Source organism: Melozone crissalis, unplaced genomic scaffold (genome assembly GCF_028551555.1).
Source record: "Melozone crissalis strain CALT ecotype California unplaced genomic scaffold, PUWL_Pcris_2 ptg000045l_1, whole genome shotgun sequence".
Lineage (NCBI taxonomy): Eukaryota > Metazoa > Chordata > Aves > Passeriformes > Passerellidae > Melozone > Melozone crissalis.
Genome location: NW_026535823.1, coordinates 21,653,932 through 21,681,768, shown reverse-complemented (window position 1 = coordinate 21,681,768; position 27,837 = coordinate 21,653,932). Strand labels below are relative to the sequence as shown.

The 27,837-nt window shown below is 39.4% G+C and overlaps 1 protein-coding gene across 1 annotated transcript in view; it reads right to left on the bottom strand.

The window, feature by feature from the left end:
* Window positions 1-27,837, bottom strand: part of PIGK (phosphatidylinositol glycan anchor biosynthesis class K) — a 65,728-nt gene that overhangs the window by 25,226 nt on the left and 12,665 nt on the right. Inside the window, 1 exon segment of the mRNA XM_054286224.1 lies at window positions 26,415-26,587. Within this exon segment, the coding sequence (XP_054142199.1) occupies window positions 26,415-26,587 (173 nt within the window).

Below are 27,837 nucleotides of genomic sequence, written 5' to 3'. Positions count from 1 at the left end.
CTGTCAAGTCCACAAAAGACTTTTGATTCTTCTCTCCTGCAGATAAGCCTAAAATCCCCTGCAAGTGGGAACAAAGGGTGTGTTTTAACCAGTCATTTCTGTAAGAACAGAGACAGCTCAGGGCCAGTAAGATCAAACCCCATGATACAGCTCACAAATGGCTGAATTCTCTCCCCCAAAGCAGGGGCTGCATCCCCAGCTGGCTGCTCCAGGCAGGTGCTGAGCCTTGAGCCACTCACGGCCATTCTCCAGCTGGGGTGAGCCACACTGGTGCCAGGGGCCACACTGACAGTGACAATGACACTGAGGTGGCTGCAGGACAGGATGCCAGCCTGGCTCACCAGCACAGCTGCAGCCCCACCAGGCTTTGAGGAGATCAGCTTGGTTACCTTGCTCAGTTGTACCATGGATCAAAGAAAGCCCATCAGGGCAGTCTGTACCCAAGAGAAAGAAACCTGCTGCAAAACTGCTCCTTCATTTCAGCCCTAGGAATAGCAGCCCACCAGCACTCCGAGACTGGCAGAAAGACCTGCAAAAGGCAGTCATCTTCATAAAAGCACAAGGGATTGAAAGGCCTAGGGAGAAGAAACAGGTCAGCACAGAAGAGGATGTTCTACTTCCTCCTCTTTTGCAGGGTGGAGGAGGAGAACACGTCAGGATAAAGATCATCTCCAATACAATCCTTCTGACCTTGTCTCTCCCTTTCAAAGAGGGACACAAGCAAATTGGTTATTCCCTCCAGAGATAATTTCCAGATGTCTGGAGATGCATTCCCTTTTGCTCAGAACTAGTTATGTCAGGAAAAAAATCCAAATACAAAAACCATCTCAGCTGATGGAATTTGTGCTCAAATCACATGTGGCAATTTGAGGCTGTAATTTCACTAAATTAGTTGGCCTCACTGTGTTTAGTTCATTCATATTTGACACTTAAACCTTTATAAAATTAAGGACTAATTTGTTGTAATACAGTTTCCTTTGTATGTTTAATTTCTTTCAAAACAATTATATTACAGAAACAAAGGTAATTTTTCATGAATTAATTTTCCAGTAAGAAACAGTCCTTTTTGTCTCAATTGAGCATGACAGCAGAGTGCTGCCAACAGTGGCAAAGCAAGCTAACACAGTGGCATATCAGCATATACAGCATCATGCCTGACAGCTGGTAATGCAAAGCATAAGGAGATCTTGATTTTCAGGGAGAAGAGTAGAAAGAATTGTAAAATCAGAAGAGAAGTGGGAAGCAGTAAGAGATAGCAGAAAAGGAGGATCTTGAAAAATTCAATTTAAAAGCTATTTTTATACTGCCACTGCGACTGCTCTTAGATGAAGGAAAGTGAGCATGAAACAGAAACTGTGGAAAGTGAATCTAAATCCACTAAAACGTGTCAAGATATTTGGTGAAATGTCTTATTTGCTATTTATATTTGTATGCTCACTCTTAAGGGAGACAGTCAATGTGTGCTAAAGAAAAATAAATTCCGAGCACGAGGAGGTGGCACATTCTCCCCCAAGTGCAAACCCAGCCCATGGTCTTCTACACAGAATAGCTGCAGTGGCTTTAGGGCAGAGATGCATTTTATCTTCTGCAAGTATTATAAAAATACAGGGGGGAAAAAAGTACATGTGATCACTAACTGGTTTGCTCATGGCAGAAATGGGCTGTTAAGACATTTAAGGGACAGAAAAGTCTAGGTAACAAAACCTGGCTCTCTGGGTTAATATAAACATTCACTAATATAACAAGCAGCAGGACTAAGGCTAGTATTTCTTCCTTCTTATATGTTCCCTAGACTTGATGGCTCAGAAAGGTCACAGAATTTCACATCTATGACCCATGTACAGGTAATACTGCATCTCTTTTGAAATTCCTGTTCTTTCATGGTAAGTCCTAATAAGGAATCGACTCTTTTGAAGCTATCCAAACTGGAAGTCAGAGTGTGAACAGGGTACAAAGAGCTATCAGAGACAAAACTGCATGAGAAGAATGGGTTTGGGGATCACCATCTTTCTTTTCTGCAGACACCACTTGTACTACTCGAGTGCTGCCTGGCTTGTTTGAGACATGAATTCTGAATAATGTGAATGAAAATGCTGGAATGGGTTGTGCCCCTTGTAGAAGCAGATCTGAGCAGAAACATTGCAACTGCTTGGACAGTCAGCACGAGCCTGAGGCATGCAAATAACACAGCAGTGCCTAAACCTGATACCCAAGACTGAAAGGCTGAAATTATTAATCTAAACCTGTGTATAGCACTGATAGCTTTATTGACTGTAAATACAGGAACACACTTGCATCTGGCAATAAAAAGAAAACAAAATACCAGAGCTTTATGCACCCCATCAGAAAAAGTTATTAGATTTCCTATTAAAGAGAGGCTGAAATGGGCTATGTCGGGTTTGAGTGAATAGTTTTTAAAATTGGCCATTGAGAAATTTATCTACCATATCCATAGTACAGAAGATTAAGAATTAGACCTTGGATTGATGCCAGGTACTTGATCTATCTGTTAAATCCTAACTTCATACATATTTAAGAATTGGGTATGTTTAAACAACAGAAGCACCAAGATACATGGAAAACACCAATGCTTGAAAAGGTGAGATCATGCTTAACTCTTCTCTCAAGAGTGTGCTCATCAATGCTTTTGTCATCTTTGTAAGAGAATGCCAGATTTGCCTACATGAATGCTTACCACATGGATAGTCACAAAGAGGAGAAGCAAATACTTGAGAGCATCATCATTCCAGGGAACTTCCTCACAATGTCTCCTTCCTGGCACAGTTTTTTAGTTAAAGGGTCGAAACTCGGTGTACATTTTGTTGCTGCAACCTTTGCTCAGGTCAGTGTGGATGTCTCCTCTAAAGACCTAAAATGCAAACAGCTTCCTTCACCACCCTAGTCCTGGGCTTTGGAACACTGGGCAGCTGGAGGCTGGCCTTGGGAGACCTTGCAGGGCTGTCTCACAACATTAACACTCATCTGTGCCCTTCACTGCTGTGCAGTCTGAACACCTTTGGATGGGAAAACCACTGCTGCACATCCAAAGATGAGGAGAGGAGGGAGCTGTGGTGGAAATGTGCAGGCATTTCACAGGCACAGCCAAGATTCTCTTCCACAAATGCTGTGGCTTCCACTCAGTAATGCTTGCAGATGGCAGACTATCAAAGACAGCTTCAAATGAAGATTGCACAAAAATACAGACAATAGAATATAAAGATAAAGGAAAAAAAGTAAATTGACAGCGAAAATATCTTTGATGTGATGAAAAACTAAATCAGCATTAGACAAAATCAGTTTTATAATTTTTTGAAGAAGGATGCTACTGACTTGCATTGTGAAGTAAAATTAACTACTTCAGCTTGCTGGCCTTTACAGAGAGATATTCCTGTGGAATAAAGTAGCAAAACATCTTGCACTTCAGAAATGCAAAGTACTTTCTGTAATCTGCTCACTTCTTTTTGAATAAATGTGAAAGATTTTGACACAAACTAGTCACACATACTTATTTCTGGAGTTTAAAAAATACCTGAAGTCTGTGAATGCACAGCACTTTCTCTTGGACCTGATCACAAAAAGGTCTGCTGGTGTTCCCAGAGTCTGCCAGACACACTGAGTTCATAAACTGAATAAAAATTGACTGCAACAGATGTTTCCTCTGTCTTTCTGTGATCCACACAATTTCTTATGTGAAGAATTTCAGGTGATTAACCTTTGTCAAGCCACATATTCTTAGCCATATTAAGATCCTAAAAAGAGGCAATAGAAATCTATAGTGTGTTTTAACACAGGCTGACCAATATTGTCTCTCTCCTCGTTTCTAGCCAATGGCTTTTGCCAAAAAATGTTGCTGAAGGGATTCTCTGTTCTGCCTGCTCCTATTTTTATTCTGAGGCAAGACAGAGAGGAGGAATTAAAAAGAATATTAGCTTAAGTAAGCAGAACTGACTTTTCTGCTACTGGAAACCACATGACCTATAGGGCTTCATTTTGTTATCTCAACTATTCCACATTTTAGGTAAATTAGAAAATCTCTTTTGAATTAATTTAAAACTTCCACATGATGATGCTGCTGAAGCACAAAATGCTAATCAAAAGTTGGAGATAAAAAGACTCACTAAGTCTCTCCTCTATCACTGAAAATCACCATTTGAGTCCACAGCTAAAAGTAGGTGCTCATGGCTTAATGCTAATTCATTCTCACAACAGGCAGCTTTTGTGGGGGGCAAAAAAGAATACAAGCGTCAAATTTCCCAGTCTTGGGCCATGTTTATAAAGACAAGTCCAGCAATATCAGAGGAGCTTCTACTGATGCTTCAAACCAGTCAAAAGAGAACACTGCCCACCTCACTGAGCAAATGTGTGATCCAGCTTGAAGTGTGTATGTGTTGTCCTTAAGAACCAGGGCTACAGATTTGCCCCTTGAATCCATTCCCTCCTAATTGCATGGGAAACATTTCCAAGAGTGGTTAAAAACCACACAGGTTATTAATTATCGCTCTGTGTCTGGAAACCTATGACTGAATTTCACAGTAATCTCAAAGAACAAAGTCCAAATCCTCCCATGCCACCACATCACACAACCAGTTTAAATACTGCTACCAGCACATGTTGGAATTATACTTTCAGCTGGATAAAGCACACTTGTTCATTTTTCACAAATGAAAGTTTATCAACAGTGCCTGATCTTTATGTAGACCAATTCAACACCACCTGCCAGTGCACTGCAAGTCAGGAAAATCAGTAGGAAGATGTTTTTAAATCAAAGAATTAACCTGGGAACGTGCCAGGATAGCAGTTCCATTATTTAGTGGCCACAATTAGTCTTTATAGCAAAGCTGATTTTGTGTTTAATACTACTGTTCCTTCCTGCACATATTCAAACTAAACAAGGTATCTGTATTGGTTTGTATTGTTACACTTTTCAACAATCACCTTCTAAAAACCCCATAATACAAGTATTTTAAGTCCCAATATTTCTACACCTACAGTATATATTTCTATTTTTCAGTTCAAGAGTCACATAATGTACAATCCAGCTATAATTTCTCATGAGACTGCTTAGTTCAGTACACAAATCTGTCAAAGTAGCATTGTTCTCTGCCTTTTCTCTGCCCAAAACCATCCTCAGACCTTTTACCTTACCCCCTTCATTTCAAGCTTCCCATTTTGCTTTTTTGACCCTTTATTCCAGTCCATCAAGGGAGGTAACCACACAGAATTACAGAAGTCCTGTTTCTAAGGCCCTTTCAGAGACCATCCAGTTCAGCCTCCCAACACGAGGTCAGGTCAGCCACGGCTTTGCCCACCTGAATGTTCACAACCTCCACAACCTCTCTGTGCTAACTCACCCTTCTTTGCAAACACTTCTCCTCATGCACAACCTGAACCTCCCAAGCCACAACCTACAGCCAATGCCTCTTGCTACACAAGAAGAGTTTACCTTAACCACCTCTCTGACTACATTCCAAACAGCTGCAGCCTGCTATTATTGTATTTCTGCCTTTTAAGGTCAAGCAAGCCCAAATCTCCCAAGCAGCTCCCTCAGAGGATGCGTGCCCTCAGTTCTGACCATCTTGGCAACCTCTCAAAATCTTTATTGAAGGGGAAGGCCAAATGCCAGACACAGTTTCAGGTAGGGCTTCAGCAGTACCAAAGAGAAATTATAACAGTATTGCTCAATCTGCTGATCAGACTCCTCCTCGTGGAGCTCAGAAGGCAGCTTGTCCTTTTATTGATGGTGATGGCACTGGTGCCCATCAGCACCTCCAGGTCCTTCACAGCAGGGCTGCTGATCCTCCTGCCAGATCCCAGCCCATGTGGATGGGATGTTACCAGGGAAGGAACCAACTGTACTTCTATCTACAAGTGTATAAAGGAGCACACACTGGTAACCAGTCATAGAGCCAGATTTTCTTGAAACATGCTATACCCTAGGTGCTCAGAAAATTAATCATAAAAATTACAGTTCTGGGCTTTTGAGAAATGGTTTACTGTGCAATCATGTCTCTCCAGAATACTAGATGCTGCTTTTGATCTTTTTTGCTACAACATGATCGGTAACACATTTCCATAATGCAGACAACCAAGATACACCAAGAGTTGCAGAACGCTATACTACAAAATTTAATCCACTGTTTTCCCCTTTTTCACCAGTGCTGTTTTTCTCTGTAGCCAACTCTAAGGGTTCTAAGAGTGCCCACAGCAGACAGAATTGAGTAGCACTCCAGTCAGCCAGCAATAAATGCTTTATTCTCCTGCTGCATAGAATGTATGTAGCTCTTAAGCTTTTTATCAGACTTTTTTTCATCTCTGGGACCATGATTTTCTTTTATTTATAGATGACTTGTGCCCTACTTTTGTCTGCATTCTGGTTTGTTTGTTCTTGTTAATGGCAGATGAAACCTCCAGTTCACATACAAACACTCAGACATTATATTCTCTGAGGCGAAGGTACTGCAGGTTACTGAATCTGCTGATGTTGAACAAAGAATCTATTAATGTTTGATTCCTTAAAGCAGTCATCCTTTTTCTTCATATTAGTATTTTATGGTCTGCCTTTCTGTTCTCACTTATTTCACAGTATTAGAACCAAAAAGGACTTGTCTCCTGTCCACCACAGACTACTGTATACGAACCAGAATGTTCTAGATGAAGTTCACTACTTCACAAATTTTATAGCCTTTAAGCCCATACAATTTAAGTAGTCTCAGGAACAAAAGCAGAAGCAGCAAATCATACCTATCCTGGGTCAAGCACACAGCATGCCACTTGCCAGCCTCCCAACAGGCACACAAACTTGGGAACTCCCCTGCCTATCCAGGCAAGCCACTAGGTCTGAGCCTGAGGGACAGAAAGAGGGACTTTATGCCCTTGTGTTCAATTCAGTGCTGTACTAACTCCAGTATCTGTCAGCTATACCTACACAAGAAATTTAGCTGGATTTGCAAGTTATTCCTAGCTGCAAAGCCAAGCAATAGGCTGGAGAAGCCAAACTTCAATATTCACGGGTGGTTTTTAATCCAAATACGTGATACAAAATCTGGCATCTCAGACACCTGCCAAGCCCAGCTTTGTGATTACCTCACCGCTCTTGCAGGGAAGGGACAGATGCAGTAGCTCAGAGCATGCCACAGGCTATCAGCACCCTTTCTCTCTGCAGTGTCCCAGGGACAAGAAGAGAGTTCCTGCTAGAGCAGGAACACAAACAGCTCTGAGGGCTACAGGCATGTCCCTCCCATTCCTTTCTTCTCAGTTACCTTGAATGCTCTGTACACATTTAATTGTCTTACTGCAAGACTAAAGAGATAAAACCATTTTAGTAGGGAATATTGATTTACAAAGTTTGCTTTTATTTACATATCAATTCTGCAGCATGGTAAATGCCAAGCAATGTTTAAGCAATCATCAAAGACCTTCTTTATAATGCAATAAAGCAAAAGCTACTTCTATGAAATGTAAGTTCCTAAAAAATTAATTAGCACATTTTTCAACAACACCTATATGGGTTGGACCCAGCTGACAGTAAAAATATGTTAGTAGAACTATTACACTAAAAAAAAAGTCTAACAAAGACTAGCATTAAATAGTTATTTTTGAAAATGGGGCTTAGACTTTTAAAATTAAACCCTCAGTATTCACTCATGCCCAAACTTAAGCTGACCATGACTTTCTAAGACTGCCTTACAACAGTGGAGTCCATACAACAAAATGGGTTCACCTGGCTTTACTTTCAAAAATAAAACAAAAAAAACCCCAGCAAGTCCACTCTTTTGTCAGAGGTTTATTCCATGTTGTTTCTTTTTGAACAAATGCAAGGGTTTACAAAAAAATGATTTATAACTTACACTAAGATTGGAGGCCTAGTATTTTTAACCTAATCTCAGTCTTTATCCCATTCTTATGGTCTGTTCTTCCATTATTTATAAGTCATTTTCTGCAAACATTTATAATCTACAGAACATTGCATCAGTAATATGAATGTTAAATATATATTATCAGTAGATACCAGCACCAAGAGGCTGTTTAAGGCAGAAAAGATCACAATGCCAATCTGTCACTCAGTTTTTAGAATTTCAGCCTCTCAGCGCATCTTGTTATGTAGAAGAACAAACTCTCTAGTGCTTTTGCAAGGTCTTTCACAATCCCAAACATATAGATGTGGATATGTGTGTGTGTGTGTGTGTGTGTGTCACTGTGCATGTAGAGACGTATGCATAAAAGGGAACTTTGAAACTAAGGCAAAATTAAAAGTTCATTCAGCAGAGATAATGAAGCCAGATTTCTCTTCTGACACCTTCAGATGGAATAAGTAGCAGTTAGAGAAACAATGGAACAACTCCAATTACACAGTAATATGCTTAAAAGAAAAGCCTCCAAATTAAGAGAAGCACAAAGTGGGCCAGAGCCAAAAGATTTAATTCTGAAGAATTTTACATGCTTCATTATCAAATATATGAAATCTAGTAAAGAGTTTACATTCTGTCTTGCACCTCTTAACTTCATGTTTTACATGTTTCATGGAAAACAAACTTCTTTTTTAAATCACCCATTTTCTCTCATATTTTCATGAATGTTCAATGTACCTGTCACCAAAACTGTTAGAGTACTTTGAATGAGAACACCATGGTGTAAGGTGTGCAAATGCAGATGTTCATTGCTCAGCTACAGTGGATCCTCACTCATTAGTGGCACTCCCACACACTACTCCAGTATAAGTAACCAAAATCATTGGCACTGGATTTTTGTACAGCAGGAATATCAAAGTATTTTAAGAGACATACCACGAGGCCCTTCTGCTTGCATCACCTATAGTTCAACTCTGGGTTTGGAGCTAGTAATAGTCAAAAGTGCATGATGGCAATTGGGTACACTGGTCCTCAGCCCAAGGAAACTAAGGAAAAAAATATTTTCTTTCTGCATTTTAAGACTGGTATCTCTGTTGCAATTTTTCTATGTGTACTCTGTAGAGGCTATACAGTAAAATAGAATCTTACTGCAAAACTCAGAGTATATCTTGACTGTTTGTGGTTAGTGCATATATTCTTTATGGCTGCTGGTCAACTGAGATTTCATGGTCATGAGCTTTTTATACTCTAATGTCTTATTTCCTAGAAAAAGAAACCCAGAAAAAAAACCCAGCAAAAACCCCCAATCAAAACACCAACCCCAAACCCCGCATTTGTCAACACTAGGATGAAAGCAGCAAACACACCCATCCCAGCTGATGAATAACTAAGTCACTCTGAAATGAAAAATTTCCATTTCAGTTAATAAACTGCACAGTAATACACTGAACTTTCACTAGAGAGCTGCTCAGTGTCTGCAGCTCTGTCTCATCCCACAGTCCTGCCCTGCAGGGCGATGATGCAGTACTGAGCGATGCGCTGCGTTCCCGGGGTGGCTGCGGGCCAGCACATGGACACCAGGGCAGGTGGCAGCAGGAAAGGGACAGCTCTGCTGGGCTGGTGGCTGAGCAGGAACAGCACCCACTGCCTGCAGCACCTGCAGCACCCACTGCCTGCAGCACTCACTGACCTGCCCTTCAGCACTGCTGCCTTCCTGCACAAGCGGCAGCCTGCAGTCTACAGGGAAGCCATACAAACTCTGCTAAAACATGATTACTGACTAGAACATGAGAGTGCTGATGGCTCTCCACAGGTAGAAATTCCTGGGATCTTCCACTTATCTTAAGAATGTGAGATTTCTTGTTATTCAACAACTTTTGCTACTGATCTTATGGCTATAAAAATATGTTGACCATGCATGGGCCACTGCATCTTCAGTAAAACCACCACTGCACAAAAGGTGTTTTCAATGGAAAGCAGACGATATTGAAAGATTATATAGACTGAATTTAAGACAATGGCATAGTCAAGCACAACATGAACTGGTAAGGTTATATTATAGTCAATTCAGGAGTACCCTGAAGGTCTGGAATTTCGATTTGTGGTATTCTGTTTGTTTTTTTCTAAATAAAACATAATAGAACTACTGATCTCTTTGACATACACATTAACCCTTACAGACTAACCACATACATGATATGTCAAAATTATTTTCTACTGGAACCGTATTCACTCCACTGTAAACTGACAGTACCTTACTGCAACTTACTGTTTGAAATCTTTTCGTTGAACAAACAAATCGTTTTGACTGTATGTACACAGTAGAACTATAAAGGTAAGCAAACCCAAAGGGAAACATAGGATAAACTGCATAGGATAAACTGCAACAAGAGAGATCCTGAGAGGGAATACTCTAAGTAGATGCCAAGCTTGGAAATGCCTCAGTCAGCTCGTAGGAAGGCTGTTATGTGGAAAAGACCAGGATAAGACAGCATTAAATATTAAACTTTAATAACTATTGTACAAAACCACAAATGAAAAAATCCCAAGTAAACAATCAAGTAATATACTTTAATTTGCTGAAAGACATCCTTTCCCCAAGTTTATTCATCTGGAGAGAAGTATTTTGCAAGGTGGTTTATTTACTTGCACCACCTAGTGGGGTTTAGTTTCATCTACCAAAATAGTCAGAGGTCAGTCAGTTGTGTTCCTACCTCATGATGTTAGTGACAGACTGTATTTTCTCACAATATAATGTTTCAAGCCTCCACAGCCCACTAACAGCACTACACTGCTAAGCTCCCATGTCTGTAAAAACACAGCACAACAAATGCAAGACAACAATACCTATTTTCCTTGTATTAATTTCTGCAGGAACTTAATAGAGATGTCACAGAAAACTGTTTCATCAAGTGGTGTTTATGAGTTTCAAATTCAAAGTACATGTCAACAGTACCTTGTCAGAGCATACCATACATTAACTCCAGAGGCTGAACACATTGTTAGGTGGTAACAAGGCCACACACTGAGATTTGGAAGGCTTCCGCAGGACTTTTGAATCGAACCCCTGGCAGAGGCAGGCACACAGTGCAAAGGGTTCTGCCTGCAGGAATGAGGGCTCATCAGACAGCAGCAACCCCTTGTGACAGCCCAGCTGCAGCAGAGTGAGCACCTCCACTGCCTCTGTCCTGGCTCCAGGGTGTTCCACCACAATTTGTGCTCCTTACCTGGCCGCTTTATAATCCTCTGCCCCAGCACAAAACTACTACATGAAGTCCAGCCACACTGGAAACATTTATCAGGTCAAACCCCAACCTGATAATAGACAAGAATTAATTAAACATGTCATGTAAGGCTTGTATTGAAACACTAAAATTATCTTGTCCAGAATGCATCCTTTTGCTGGTAATTCCTAGGGAAGAACTCACATACTGGAGTAAGCAGTCTGTTGCATTTGATCTGGAGCAGAAATCATGCTATAAAGGCACTACAGAACATTTTTAGATGAGGAAACTAAACAAGAGATCAGTGCCAAAGTGCCTATAGATCTTTCATGTGAGTTTTGCTCAGAAGAGACCTTAAGCATTTACAGAAATTCACACCACCTTTCTTTCTTACAAAATTCATAATTTTATTATTTCAACTTAATCAGTTTCAGTTCTCACTTTCATACAAACGTGTATTTGTAACTCTGACAACAGCAGATGAGAAAAAAAATGCTGTACCCACTTTACAATACAGAACTTATCACAAATGTTTCATTTGGATGCACAGGAAGACTTTGGGGAATGATGCAAGACTTTTTACCCTTCTATAAACTTCCACATGAGACCAGACGAGAGGAAAATACTTTTGTTTCACAGTGGTTTATAAAATAACCAAAATCTGTTTGTTCAGAAACAATGCCCTTTTTTTCCAAAAGAAACAGATGCCAGTAAGAACTGCTGTGAGTGCAGCAAAGCCCCAGGCTACAGCTCTGTCTAGGACAGTTAAGTACCATCTCCTACTACTCAGAATCATCTTCTAACAATGGCAGAGGATAACTCTGCTGCAGCCTAGCACACAACAACTGTCCTTTGAAGAGAAGGCAAGAATTGAATCAGACTGCATTATAAAGAAAGGATAAAGTGTTTGTTGTTTTCCTTTTCATACCCAAACTTTTAGATTGTTTCAATCCTCATATGAAGGAGTTTTTCAGGACAGAATATTGAAGTGATTTTTTTCATAGTTTTCTTATTTGGTCACAGTTCCAACATGGGCCATTTTGTTCTATGAGGACTAAGATCAAATCTAAGACAACAGCTACGTAGTAACTGGGAAAGAAAAGATGCTTGCCATTTTATCCCATGAACATTTGATGCTCACTCACATAAAATCTAATCCTGCACAACTATGAAGCAATATACGGGCAAAACACCAGAGTTCTTTCCCAATACCAATGCACTGCAGAATGCTGACTCCATTCAGAAAGACAAAAAAGACAAAAGTAGTATGAAAGCTCAGCCTTTGAGTTAATTACTGCTATCAGAATACAGGTTCACAGACAAAGGCACAGGTGACAGACTGTACCTGTTATTTTAAGTAAAGGTGCTATGCATGGGCAGCTCACACCCCTAAACATATCAATGTAGCTGTTTCCTGAAATTTGTGTCCATGAATTTTAAAGCTGCCTTTGCTACTCCTGTCCTGAAGGGCAGTACTATGTGATCAAGAACTCACAGTAGTGTCACTGTGGGACCACATTTATTAATAGGACTTTTGGTCATGTTTGTACCATAAAGGACATTTTCAGAGCCCACTCTTCTGCACAGATTAAGACTGCAGTCGCTCAGAAAACCATTGGCAGAGAAAAAAAAAAAGGTAAGAAAAAAATGCCAACCAACAACAACTCATAAAACTTTAAATCATTTTTAACCAAATTCACAAAAATATCTCCTTAAGAGGGTCTAATGGGGCTAAACACTAAAACTTTATCAACAGTGGTCCTGTTTTTAAATAAAGACAAGCTGCTGCTTATCAGGAATTTCTGAGATAAAAGCTGAGCAGTAATCATATTTGCCTTAAATTTCATTCTTATTTTTAATGCTTTATGAAATGGCCCTCATATTTTCTGTTATATTTCTGCTCTTTTTACTCAGCTATTTTCTAAAGCACTGGTGGTTGCCATGGTAACTTTGGCTTTTTTCCCCCCTCAATGTTCATGCAGGTTTTCATCAAACCCAATGACTTTTTTTTTTAATCTTATCTGCTCTATAACAATAGTTCTTTGACTAAGGTGCTGGATACTGTACCAGATGAGAATCTTGGTATTTCACAAGAGCAAATGAAAAAATGCTAAGTTTTTTAAAATTCTGAAAACTAGCAATTAAAGTGGGTGTTTTTAGAGGGTTGGTTTGTTTGTTTTTAAATGTCTGAGTACATTTCTTTCTTCCTTTTAATCTGCATATTGCACAGGTAAAGATAAAGCCAATTTTTAAAAATAGCAATGCTTGAGGAACAGAAGACTTTGTGGAAACTTTTTGAAAGAAAAGTAATCACTGCTGTTTCACACAGACTAAAAAGGACACAACTAAACTAAATGAGAACTGTGTTATTTACTGCATTTCCACTATGGATTAACACCAGTCCAAATCTTCCTGTCACAGAAAAAAATACTTCTGGCCACTTTAATCCAGTATTTCTTAAGATCAGCACACAGTCTGTTACCAAGTTAATCTGCTACCTACAGGAAACAAACTGCATATGCCAACAAATAGATGACATATATGCAAAGGTTTGAGCCATTTCCAAACACTCCTCCCTAAGATTCTAGTTTAAATCTATTTTTCCAAGAATATTTAAGTTTAGGGCGAAATTTTTCAATGTGGATTTGGTCTTAAAGATTTGCTTTCCCTTGTATTAATGCAAAGGAGATGCACTCTTGATATTTTCTACAGGACAAGGTTATCTTTTTCTGCTCCAGATAGGAATAACCTTTCAGGAGAAATTCCCACCTTACTCACCAAAGGTAACACACACAGCCATTCAATCAGACCAAGCTGATTAAATGACACAAAACTAAATTAATATACAGAACTGAACATTCAAAAGAATAAATCTACACCAAACTTTTGGTATCAAAGAGATTAAATACTTCACTCACTAAACAAGGTCCAAAAGTAGCATTACTGGACTGAACTTTTACTCCAAGATAATTACCTGAACCTGGCCCCTAACTTGTAATGTTTACAGGCAGGGCTGTGCTGGGGACAGTTTGATCCAGTTCAGCAGAGTGGGCTATTGAAATAACCCTTGATAAAATTAATTACCTTTAATGGTGTCATTTCCTTAAGCAGTATCAGAAACATGAACAAAAACAAAAAGGCTTTACAAGCTAAGAAAATTACTGCTCCATGGAATTCAACTCCGAAAACAGATTTTGTATTACTTTCTTTGGGGATGGGTTGCATTCAATATCCATTTGCCTCAACAATTATAATTCACCTTTTGCCTTTTATTATGATTATGGAAATATGCCTTAATTTCAGGTTTTATAATCAGAAGTACACTATTTTTTTTTATTTGAGTAGATGACTAACATGCATATTGCGCTTATTTCTGATTATATTGGTTTCCTGATTCCCTCCTCTCCTAGTAATTTTTTTAAATTCAGTATGTAAGAAGCATGCCTAAAAATTACACTTCTATTTTACAAGGACAGGTAAAAATAAATAATCTACAATTTGCTTCACTTCATTTCAGCAATTTTGTTTCTATTCAAATTTCTGGTGAAGTTAGCTTTATTACATAATTATTCTTTTTACAATTCTAATTACATTTAACAAAATAATCTGATTACTAGATGAGCACAGTAGGCATAAAAGGCATTAATACATTAATTATTCCCTGTTTCAATTTACATTACCCTAGTTTTACTGAGACTTCAGTTTGTTACCATGTGCAGGTTGCATATTCATTTGGTACATTAAAGATGGTTGGATTTCCTCAATAGGTGGGATCTCCTTTCCAATGGTATTTGCACCAGCCACAATTTTTACAGCTTTCTCTTATGCTCACAGCAAGATACAGGCAATAGTCACACAGCAATTAGGTCTCTTCCATAGCTGCATTTTATGATATAATTACCAAGATGTAAAATGAGCTTCCCCTCCCCCCACTTTTTCTTTCCAGCCTCAATCTCTCTCATAATGGACTTCATTTTACATCCAGAGAAAGCAGAAAGAAACAGTTAGAAACCAGTTAGAAACAATTACCTGGGCTATCTAAAACCTCAACTAAATACCTCCTCGGGAATGCATGACCATAAATAAATACCACATCAAACTACTAATCACTATTATTCTAAGACATCTCTTGCATCTATTATTTTCATCCATAAAACTCACATCAATGTACACAAAATTCAACGCAGTGATAATGATAATCTTTTAAGAACAGCACTGTAATTTTAAATGTTTTATATTTACTATTATCTGACTTTAAGAACAGCCATAATACAGCACAGAATTAGGAACTGGCTGATGCATACTCTCTTATAGTGTTAAAGAAATAATTATGTTTGCACAAAACCTCAATAGTGCAATATAATAAGAATTTTGTGACTAGAATGGAATCCCTCTGTTTGCAGAATATGTACAGCTACATAGAAAAACTACTTTTTTTCCTCCCACACTCCACCACCAACTGGAAATGAGTCCTCAGCCATGACCTTTCCACAGCTTCCAGTGTTGCTGGAAGCATCCCCAAGAATGACAACTGGAGAAGCTGTTTTCATGACACAGCTGCTCATTAGTAACTGAACAGACACATGACATCAATACAACCATTATTACTATAAAATATTTAGAGTGACTGATGTAAACCATCTTTGAGTCTATGGCATGAGAAGCCTCCCTGCCACAGCTAGCTAATATTTTCTCTTGTCCTTCTTAAATTACTTTATAAACTCACAGATTAATAAAGAGCCTAGTATTTTTCAGTAGTGCCATTAGATTTGCAAACCACATAGAAAAATTTGGATTTAAGGACAATTTTCTATCTAACCACATATTTTGTGTGCACACAGTTTTCAGTTTTAAAACATTACAGCAGAGTGCAGATTTATCCATTTTACAGATATGCCATATATTTTTATGGAGACATCCATAAGCATCTAATAAGATAGAAGTCAGCACAGAATATTTTGTAATAAAGTACCTGTTAGTAAAAACTATATCAGAGGGAAACCACACACAAAGGAAAAGGAACTAGGTCACTCTATTTGACAGCTGAGGAAGAAACAGAGGTTACGTCCTCTATGGCTGAGATTTAGAGCAGTTTCACTTAGTGGCTGTTCTGCTCCAATTCCCCAGCTAAAATTCAGACCTACAGCAAGAAGTCTTCATTCCTATTTTATTCTAGCAGGAAGTCATGGTTCAGACTCTTAAGTAACCAACAGAAAAAAAAATAGTAGCCAGTGGGGAACTCTGAAGCTTAAATATTATGTTACAGTTAAATTGAGATAAACCTAGGAGCAACTACAGGGTTCACTATATTCTCCCAAACTAAAAAGAGTTATAATTTGTTAACTATTCAGAGGTGTAACTTTTGTCCTACTATTTCAAACACAAAAATACTACTGAAATTTTAGAGCATGTCTATGGTAACTTGTCTCACTTGCAGATAACACAGGACCAAGAATCACCTAGGAACACCCTTTCTGATTTTTAGCTCACTCAAATTATTTAGTACAACCATAATATTATATACACTATCCCACCTGCCAAGTTTAAATAACTACTGTGGAACAAGAGGAAAAACATACTCTTATCTACTCCTTTCCCACAGTTTACACTGAGGTACACTTTCTGATGGCATAGAAGATCTAACCATTCCTATCCTTCAGAGCACTGTGCTGCTTGGGAGGAAATTCAGATGGATAATCTGCAAGCCAGATTTGGGCCCAGTTTTGGAAAGCTTCTGCCAGCGGAACAGTGGCCCTGGAGTGCAGTTCCAGGAAGGCAGCCACGGGGAGAACATCTTGGCACCCAGCAGCCCCAGCCTCCCGTCCTCTGAGAGCCCAAGTGGGATGTGAGCAAACTGCACAGTGAGCGGGGCTGCTCAGGCAGACAGTCCAGCCACAGCCCAGCCCTGCCCCTCTGCCACAGAGCCCTCAGCGAGGAGCACCAGAGCATCTGCTCTGTCCTTGCAGCGCAGCCCCTGCCCCTCCCAGCGAGGCAGCAGATCTGCCATGACAGTGAGGTGCAAGAGGCGCCCAGGAACCGCTACGGCACAGCCACGGTGTCGGGGAGATGCAGCTCAGGGCCCGCTCTGACTGCCACCTCGGCTTGCCCAAGCAGGATAAACGCACCCAGCTTCGGCTCGAGAACATTCAGTGTCCCAGGACAGCAAGCCCACTTTCAGTAATGGTTAACTTGATGAGGGTACTCAGACTGCTCATGTCAAACATGTTTCAGAATAAGAGAGAACCCACTTCTACAAAGCACCATCTACATTCTGAATCTGTATGAATCCAAGCATCTGTCATTTATCACTGACTACTGAAAACCCAACAGTCTAATGAACATTTTTTAAATATTGAGATACGAAACACAGAAAGAATGAAAGCATAACATCAATTTAAAGATTATCGTCTGTTGAAGATTAATCCGAAAGATTAGGAGAGCTTTTCCTTATCCTTCAAACAGTGTCTAAAATTATACCAATATACCAGTATTATTCAGTCTCTTCCTCTGCATCTGGTCCCTCCAGAATTGATTTTTTTGGTATGTTTTTCACATAGCAATTACACAGAGAATTACACAGAAAGTAACACTGTAAAATTAAAATCCAGCAACAGAAGGCAGGAGGAAGGTGCAACATTTTTAATTGTTTCAGTTTCTGATAAACCATTCCCTTAGTAGTGGAGTAAACTGGTACATCAGCTACACTTCAGCAACTTTTTTTAACTAGTAAGAAGAGAAATTTTAAATGGCTATCATATAATTCAAGGAATTTATGCTAAAGCAACTTTGAATAACAATGCTCAACAATTAATCTTTCCTTCCCTACAGGAAAGGAGATTCTAGCCTCCATTGTGGTCTTGCCTTCTCTTGGGAACTAGTGGACTGAACTATTCTTGTCTCAACACTTGGCTGGGGTGGGAAGAAGACACATTCTCCCTCTCCAAACTTGCTTCTAAATTCTCATTCCTGCCTGTCACCAAAATGCTGCTCAAGTAATGCAGTGCTCTCACTAATTTCATGTTGTATGTGCAAAGTGAAAGGGGAATTCCCTAAACAATCTCATGGTTTCAATCTACATATTTTGGGAGTCCACTGATTTGAACCATTCCTGCATCCATAAGAAACTCATATATATTTTGGTTACATAAAAATATAGTAATTTCAGTTTGCAATAAATGCTGGTGCTACATTAGAGAATATGGACACATCTTCACACTTACACACACTGGGAGCAGCAATTCCCAGCTCATTTTGTGAAAGAGAAATCCTGCCTGCCTTTATGTTCCAAATTAGCTCTGATCTCTAGACAAATGACTAAGGGGGCTTCAACCTTTCCAGTTCTTTTTCAATATCATATAAACTTGTGCCCAATTTAACTGGCAGAGCAGAGGTTGGCTGTCACCATTCCGTAGAAGCTGAGCATCCACAGTTGCCGTTCCAGGAATCTCCAAATAGTCAACTGGAAACTTAAGTAAACTTAAACTAATTAAGTTTACTAGGATTCAAAAGATACAACATATCCAACCCCTGAACAGGTATTCCTCCAGCCCCCTAGACATCCTGCTTCATCCTATTTTTTTCTTGTTTCACTTCAGGGGATACAGAAGACTTTATTGGGCTTCATTATTTCTTGTTTGTTTCTCCTGCTATTTACCAACAACAAATCCTTCATGCAATCAGTCTTCTGCCTGCAAAAATGCTGAATAAATCCCATTTTGCAGTCAATTCTTTGTTTACAGTATTACTATCTTATCTTGAAAGATCAATCTCACCTCAAAGTTAATATTTTGCCATGCTACAAATTTTATAAAATAATCTTAACAGTAGCTTGGGCACTTCAGTAGATGTATTCAGCATCTGTTTCTATAGATTTCTGATACTCTTGACCAAACACATAAAACAATCTCATTTTATAAAGTAATACTAAACAGTGCTCAGCAAGCCATCTGTAAATGCAGTGCTTTATGTGATCAGAATTGCCTTTTGTAATCACCTCTAGTTTTCTTTCCATCCTTTGATGCAATTGTGACTTTCTTGCTCCCCTGATATCAGAAATTTGCACTCGTCTATTCAAAGACCTAGCTGGATGGAAAAGAGATGGAAAAGAGATGCCTGGCAATAATACAATGGGTTTTTTTGAGTTCAGCTTTCTTTCACAACTTACATTTCACTCTTTGCTACAGAACTAGGTCTCAGTATGCCCACTGAGCAGCATAACCTGAGCTTGGCAGAACCTTCAGAAACAAGCAGGGACACATCTCAATCTTCCAGACCATCCTGCAGCTCACCAAGACCAACAACAGGGCTTCAGGGACTTGCATTACAATCAATGTAAGAGCTCTATGATGAGAGCTTTGGTCCAGAAAATGCCTGACTTGAGATAGGTCCCTCCTATTGAGAGGGCTGGAAGGTGTAGACCAAGATCAGTTTATGGTCTTTTAACAATTGTTATATAAATACATTGTGAATGCACTTCCCTTCACAGCTTTGGGCAAGACTTGAATTTTCAGAGGCAAAAATTTCTGACCATCCAGAAGGTCATCCCTCAAGTGCTCAAAAAATCAAGGGTAAGCTTTTTGACAATATGAAAAGCAGCAAAGACTAAAATAATTTGCATATGGCTTAATACCATATTTTTTAAAAGCAATAATTCTGCTTGAGCCTTGAAAATTTAATAGTTATGTGTACAGATTCATTTCTAGGGCATAACAAATGTTAATGTGAGCTTGGCCTCTAAATTCCAAAGACCTAAGAGTTCCACAGTCACTGCTTCCAGATGCTTGCTTCTCTTCACCCCTATTTTTTCACTCTGCTAGAAATCATACAAGAAGGGTATCCTAACAAACATGGCAAACATCCTAACTGGCAGCTCTGGTACTTCTGATAGGAAGCAAATAATAGTAATACAGTTTTATTGTATATTTTATTTTATATTGTACATTTTATATGTATATAAAATTCCCATGTTACCTCTCAGTGCTGAAAACATGCCAAAATTACATGAAAATATTTCCTGGTCAGACTTATGCCAAATACCACAGCTGTTTTCATGGTCTTCTTCAGCAGCAACATAAGAGCACACAGCTACAGAAATACCACTAGAAACAGACATTAATTTTTATTTAGCACCTGGGCAGCAAAGCAAGAAGATCAAGCCAGGACCTCCATATAAATAGCACTAGAAAGAATAACAAGCACTTCAGGAGACTGCAATTATAAAGCAGCCTGCTCAACTGCAAAAATAATAGCAGGTAAAGATCACACAGGGAGAAGAGATGAAGAAGAAATAATGAAACAAAACAAGAATTTTACATAGGAAAGGTATAAAAAGGAGTGGATAAAGGAAAACAAAATAAAAACCCTACATTAAATACCCTCTGATACCTAGATATTCTCAAGCTGTCTAGATGATGTTAAAATCTACTAGATATACTTAAGATTTCCCACTAAATCTGCCATGCAACAATTGTAGACTGCCTAACACATGTGCCCAAGTCAACTGGCATATTAAAGTCATTTGTGAAGAATGTAAAGGTACTGAAGTTGATTCAAAAGCTGAATCCAGTAAAATACTGCCATTCACTTGCACATGCTTCATGGTACCTCTACAGACCAAGAGGTTTCTTTGCCTATTAAAATTATACCTAGAACTAGTTAACCATATATAGGTTCGACAAAGCAGTGTTATACTGAAAATGTAAAATGATAGAGCACAACAATTGAAGGTTTCTTATAGAAATAATGGAGGATCACACACAGAACAAAAATTTGGAAGAAGAGGGGGGAAAAAATCACCAAAGAAAGTCTGAGTCAAGAGCTATAGTTTTGAAACAAAACCTTTTTTTATTACCAAAAAAACCCCAATATCTGTCAAAATGCATGGTCAAAAATCCTTTCAAAGGAACAAAAACTAAATTGTTCAAAGCTGCTTTTAAAAATACTTTGCTAAACAGGGACTGTAATTACCAAGCACAGCACTTTAGTGAATTTAAAAACTTCCCAACACAATTTATACTTGCAGGTCCTTTCGATATTGTCAGTCATCCTTATTTATTTTAAATCAACATTATACTAGTGAGACTGTGCCCTCCTAAGTAATTTTTCCTTCTATATTCTTCATAATAATTTCACTTGTATTACCTTGAAAAGTTCTTTTACACTAGTAGGTATAGGAGTGTGTGTATATAAGCCTATGTATATATTGACCTATATTTATGGAAGCAAAGAAACCCCAAATATATTTACAAAATACTTTAGGAAATCCAGCAATAATATTTAACAGCAAGTATTGGCTCATCCATCTTCTTTGATTACTTGTAAGCTATTAGAAAGCACATGGATTAAAAAATCCAAACTTACCACTAGAACAGAATAAATCTGTAAGACATTAGAGCAAATACAGTACGTGTGTAACTGATTAGTGTTCTTCATGGGAAAAATTATGAAACCCATCTGAAGATGTTGAGGTCTTAGAAATAACAGCTTCTTATTCCCACTGGGAATTCAACTCTGATGGGTAGAGACCCGTTAAATTCTGAGGGTTTTTTCTATTTTTACATTACTCTGAATCGGAAACATGTTACATCTCTATCAGGTTGGGTTTATCTTATTTTCAGTAAAAAAAATAAGATAAAAAGCCTCCCATTATCCGGTTGAATATTCCACCGAACAAGGACCAAGCGGAACTCCCGGTTTCCACACCCGCCTGATTCCGAAGGGATCCCGCAGAGCGGGGCGTGGGGCGGGCACGGCACGGTCCCGGTCCCAGCCCTGGTCATGGTTACAGCCACTGTCCCAGCCCCGGTTACGGTCACGGTCCCGGCCCAGGTTGCAGTCACTGTCCCAGCCCCGGTCCCGGTTACGGTCACTCTCCCAGTTACAGTCACTGTCCCAGCCCCAGACCCGGTCCCGGTCACTCTCCCGGTTACAGTCACTGTCCCAGCCCCGGTCCCGGTTACGGTCACTCTCCCAGTTACAGTCACTGTCCCAGCCCCAGACCCGGTCCCGGTCACTCTCCCAGTTACAGTCACTGTCCCAGCCCCAGTCCCGGTCCCGGTCACTCTCCCGGTTACAGTCACTGTCCCAGCCCCAGTCCCGGTCCCTCTCCCGGTTACAGTCACTGTCCCAGCCCCGGTCCCGGTCCCGGTCACTCTCCCGGTTACAGTCACTGTCCCAGCCCCGGTCCCGGTCACTCTCCCGGTTACACTCACTATCCAGCCCCAGTCCCGGTCCCTGTCCCAGCCCCGCCCGCCGCGCTCCCGCTCCGGCGCGATGGCGCCACCTGCCGGCGCCGGCCGGGAGCGGCCGCGGGACCCCCGGCAGGAACCGGGACCTGCCCGGCAACGCGAGCCGGCAGAGTTAGTCCTAAAAGTGACTTATAAAACGTGAAAGGACCACACACTTGTGGCACCTGATACAGGGCATTCTTATTTAAGGAAAGTCCTCTGAGCTGAGCAGCATCTACTTGCCAAATAATCAAATTACCTATTGGTTCATAAAGTGGATTCCCCAAGGCTTCAGGACCCACGCAACAGCAGCTTTAATCATTAAGCACATCAAATTGAAAAGAAGTGGTGGAAAAGAAGAAAGGACAGGAAAGAGACACCAACACACCCACAAAAAATAGATTGAGAGAACATTAGCTAGTAATATTCTGCAAATGGACCAATCACTCATAATTACCCTGTTACAAACACCCCTCCTAACACAAGTGACCAATTTATTTATTTTTGGGAAAACAGTCACTGCCAGTAGTGAAGAATCACAATTCTTCATAACAGAAGCATTAAATACAAAGCCTAATTCTCAAAAGCAATGAAATTAGGATGGTTTTATATGATGCTGTCATTAATTCACTCCTTACTACACTCAAGGGAAATATTCATCCCAATTTTTACCAACACTTTCTGCTGATACAGGTCTTTTCCTCGTGACAAGAGCTGAAAAGGAGAAAATGTTCCAACTGGCTGTAGACTTACAATCCAAGTTTGAAAGACACACTCCTAATTTATTGGATTTTTCAAAACCTGCAAGGCTCCTCCTCCAAAGAAGCAGGATTTCTTCTACTCCTTAATGCTGACTTTTTGCACTTGCATGGGGATTTAGACAAAACATAACCATCTCAAGCCTCAGAACCCCTAGACTGTCAGATTTTCTGCTAAAATTGACAGCTACAGATCCTGTCAGGACTGAGGCAGCTGCAGAACAAGCCCTTTGAAGTGAGCACAGCTTAGACTGAACCAGCTATGAAGAAAGGAAACAGCAGAGGAACCTTCTCTTTATTTTTTAAAGCTTTTACTCGCAAATATTCACCTACCACTACGTGGCTAGAAAGAAAGCCTCTTCTCTGGTTAATTAGTAGTTGTTCTCTGTATGAGTCTCAGCCCAAGCCAGAGGAAACTTCAAAGGCCTCACTCATCAAATGTCACGGCACGAGCTCCACGTGAAGCTGCCAGTTCTGATCTGGCTGCACAGCTACGGCTCACGCTGGGCCGGGGAGCGGAGCTGTACAACCAAGTAATTGCTAAGCAATTGTGTAACAAAAGAACAAACTTCCATTGAAAAGATTTGGCAAAGTCACAGCAGTGGGCAAGACAAGAACTGAACAGTCTGCCAGCAGTACAATCCTGCTACATGCCTCACATGACAGCGTCTTCTTTACCCACAATCTGTGTAATCAGTGGTTTACCTCTTTTGTTCATTTGGCTTTTAACGTCCTTATCTGCACCTGTGACACCTGCAGCTTTAAAACAAACAAATCAGATCCAACACAGACCACTTAAGACTGTGTCAGAGCTGAGGGCCAGATTTCATTTTGTGGTTATACTCCGTAACACAAACATTCTGTAGCATTCTACTGCCACCAGTATGTAAAAGGAGAACAAATAAGGTATCAAGCTAACATTGAGGGGAGAATAAAACACAGGACATTATTCATAAAGGAATGAAGCCTCAAGACTTCATCAAATATTAAACCAATAACATCTTCACACTCAGTAACCAATGTAATACAAATTTTGATGTACCAGTAGTATATACTTGTGATCTATCAGATACCTCTCGGTCAATAAATCTTACAAACTCTTAAGGGCCCAAGTTCAATTCTCTATTACTTTCTTCTGCTTCATCAGGGCTTTTAAAACAATGTTGGGCATGAACAAGATTAGTGATTAGTCATAAGTATTTTGGAAGGATTATTTAACTTTTAATAAGCTTGGTTGAGTTCTCCCCCAATAAACCAAAAAAGAATAAACCAGGCTTTATAAAGAATATAGGCTTATATAAAGGTTTATATAAAGAATAACCCCATCCTCCCCCAGCTGTTTTACCTCACAGTGTCAACAGCCATTGCATTCCCAAAAGGCACAGAATGGTTTAACTGACACTGAAAGGGTTAAGAATAAGTACTCATATTCTTTCATTCAGGAGTTGTTCTTACATTATTATGGGACAATTAGTGGTAGCACCTATTCAAAAATCATGTAATTTGTGTTCTGTCTTCTCAACACCCTCAAAAACAGGTGTGTGTAATGTTCAAAACATTCTTTTAAAAAAACAGAGTAACTAGTTCTTGTAGATCAGATGCTCCCAAACTGCATTTTTAAAAGGCATTAACATTTGCATTTAATAAATTCACTTCAAGATGTAATTTGTTGTAATTTCTAAATTTCTTGAAGCTAAACAGAGCTGTCATATCAAGAGGTACTTACCTCAGAATTCTGCTTAAGGAATTTATTAAGCACTCCACATCATTGTCTGTTAGAGCTACACTGCAATTTTTCAGTACTTTTTTAACCAATTCCATCCTTTCTCCTCTATTAAAAACATATTGTTTATAAACTCTTTCCAAATGGTAACAAGACACTGAGAACTTAAGTACTTTTTTAGAAAATTGTATAAAGGAGAACTATTAAACCAGACATTAAACCAGCATGCCCCCACCCATTCCAATTTCACAGACCTAAGTGGATTGCCATGATAATGTAATACAGCTTTCATTAAATATCAGAACATTTCACAAGGATAATATTCCTCTCTGTGCATGAATGTCCATTTCTCAACATGCTTCCATGTGTGCAGTGCAGTAGCATCAGGCACCAAAAACCTCTCCATTACTGACACCAAACATACACCAAAAAAAAAAGCTGAAAATTCCAGCCAGTCATTTCCTGTTTCAAAATGGTAAAGTCCTTCAAAATCAATTTCTCCTTTCAATTTTCCACAAATCAGAAATCCACATAGGTGAGTTTTCATCAGGGTTTTTGACTAGCAATGTCAAATGTCTTTTACTGGCCAAGCGCTTTTTTATTCTTCAGTGAAAAAAACAATTTAATGCAACTAAGTACTGTTCTATACTAAGGAATCATAAAACTAGCTTAAGATTTATATGGTATGTACTAATGCATATGATCCAGATATAAATACAATATGAAAGTAAAATATGAAATACACTAAAGCTTGCAGGATATTTATAATGACAAGTACCAGAGTTACTGTTACCTTGAAAATAAATAAAACTGCTATCCACTGGCTTGAGCAGCAGTAAACAACAAGGCAGACAAGAATTTACATAAATTTATGTGTTGAAAATATTTAGTCCCTGATATAACACAATATTTCAATCCTTTGTTTCCCCTCCTACAGGGCAGTATCATCAAGCACAAAAGACACGACAGAAATGGAAGTACAACGCTAAATAAACCCTACTGAACAATCTTCCTTTACATCTTCCCAATAGGTGGCAACAGAATCCCAAAAATACAAAGAAGTTTATATACTTCTTTCTTCACCCACAAAGTAATGGAAGCCCTGTTATGACTTCAATCAATGAACTTGCACCAGTAATTTTAATCAAATGAATCACTGCATCTCAGGAACAGAAATTCTCAGGACAGAATAATGCCAAAGGCCAGAGAATTCAGAGAACTGAAACAAAGCATTTATTAAAAAGCTAATTGTTAACAAACACGTAACCTGATGGCTTATACTCTGAGCTTATCTGGGAGGGGCAAACAACCACAAGCAGGAATTGCAGTAACAAAATATTTGAGCACTAAAGAAGAAATGTTAAGGAAGAAAGAAAATTCTGAACTACTTCTGTTGCTGTTGACATCCACACCTTGGTCTTAAGCAGCATTTATTTACGAGGGTCAGGAAAGGAGTGGGCACTTTTACACAAAGTTTTCAGCTGACAACTTTGTGACAGTAAGAGGTCCACATTAACTCCCGGATTCCTTGTAGGAAATGACAGGAAGTCAGAGTTCTTTTTCCTCGGCAGCTAAACAACTACTTTGTTTTTGTGGCACAAAGCTATAGAAACCAGGTGTAAATCATGCCCACTTACTTGCTTTCCAGGCCAGGCACATCCCTGTCCAGGGAAAGCCTCTCTGCAGTGATCTCCACCTTCCTGACGCTGCCGAAGAAATCCGTGATCAGAACGTTCTGAGGGTCTCGCTGGAACAGGTCTGTCCGGTGCCCAGGCGTGGAAACACACAAGCTTTTTGGACAGACCTGGAACTGAAACCAAGATGGGCAATCACATCCTGTCCCTCATCCAACACTCTCTACATACACCTTCCACAACGAAACAACTACTAAAAAGAAATATAAATAATATATATAACTTGCAATGATTTCAGTACAAGCTCCATAGCTGAAAAAAATGGTAGAAAAAAACCGCATTAAAATGCATAAACATCTTGATTAAGCATTTCTGAAAACCTTTTTCCTTACAATAATGCCACTGGAGTTTAAAAATGCTCCTGTGAAAGCCAAGCATCAATTACATCTAACTGATAAATGCACAAATATATTGTTGAATATAGATGCAGCAATGCTGCTATAACCTTCCAGAAGTCACAACGGGGCATAAATTCTTCATATTTACCAAAAGGAGGCATACAAAATTAAACAAGCTTTAATAAGTAGCTATGCTGAAGGCTTCATAAAGAAGCAAAAATCTACATTTTGATCAGGGAAAGAAAAAAATCCAATAGTCTTGTTTCTAATTTATAGCCTACAAATCAATTTATAGGATCTTCTAATACCAAAAGTGCTTTATTTACATGAAGTTCACAAACATCTTGTGACACCTACAAACCTACATCCCACACATGCTGCAACACCTGAAAGACAAAACCAGCACTAACAAAAGCAGAAGGAACAGTGACAAATTTGTTGCAGCATTTAGAACACCTGGCAAGACAAAATGTCTAATAAGTAACACGTCTGTTATGTACCCAGCAGACACTGAAGGCAATACAATTGCATGTTGGACACAAAGTTGTTTTGCAGAAGTCCTACCATACTTGCCACAACTCAGATCACCTGGTAACAGTGCAGGTTATGTGAGTCCTTCACCTTCCAGCCACACAGAACGTTCTACATAAGAGTTTTAATATACAGGACTAAGAATGTCACTCTCCACATGGGTGCTCATCTTTCTTAATCTTACATTTTCCAAGTGATTTTCACAAACAGGTCCATCAACCACAGGAACTAGAGCTCATATACCTAAATTACATCATGGGTCAGCTCTTCCAAGGTTGCATCCTTATGACAAAACCACAGGTACTAATCAGCTCAGTGCAAATATAACTTGGAATTATCCCAGATTATGACTGACAAAAAACTGTGAGATTCAGGTCATACTTCCCAGCAGAAATACTGTGCTCAGCCTGACACAAAAGGCACAGGCTTTTGGTGCTCATTCTTTCTGGACAACAGAGCCTTACCTTACAAAAAGTTTCCCAGAGAGGAAACAAACT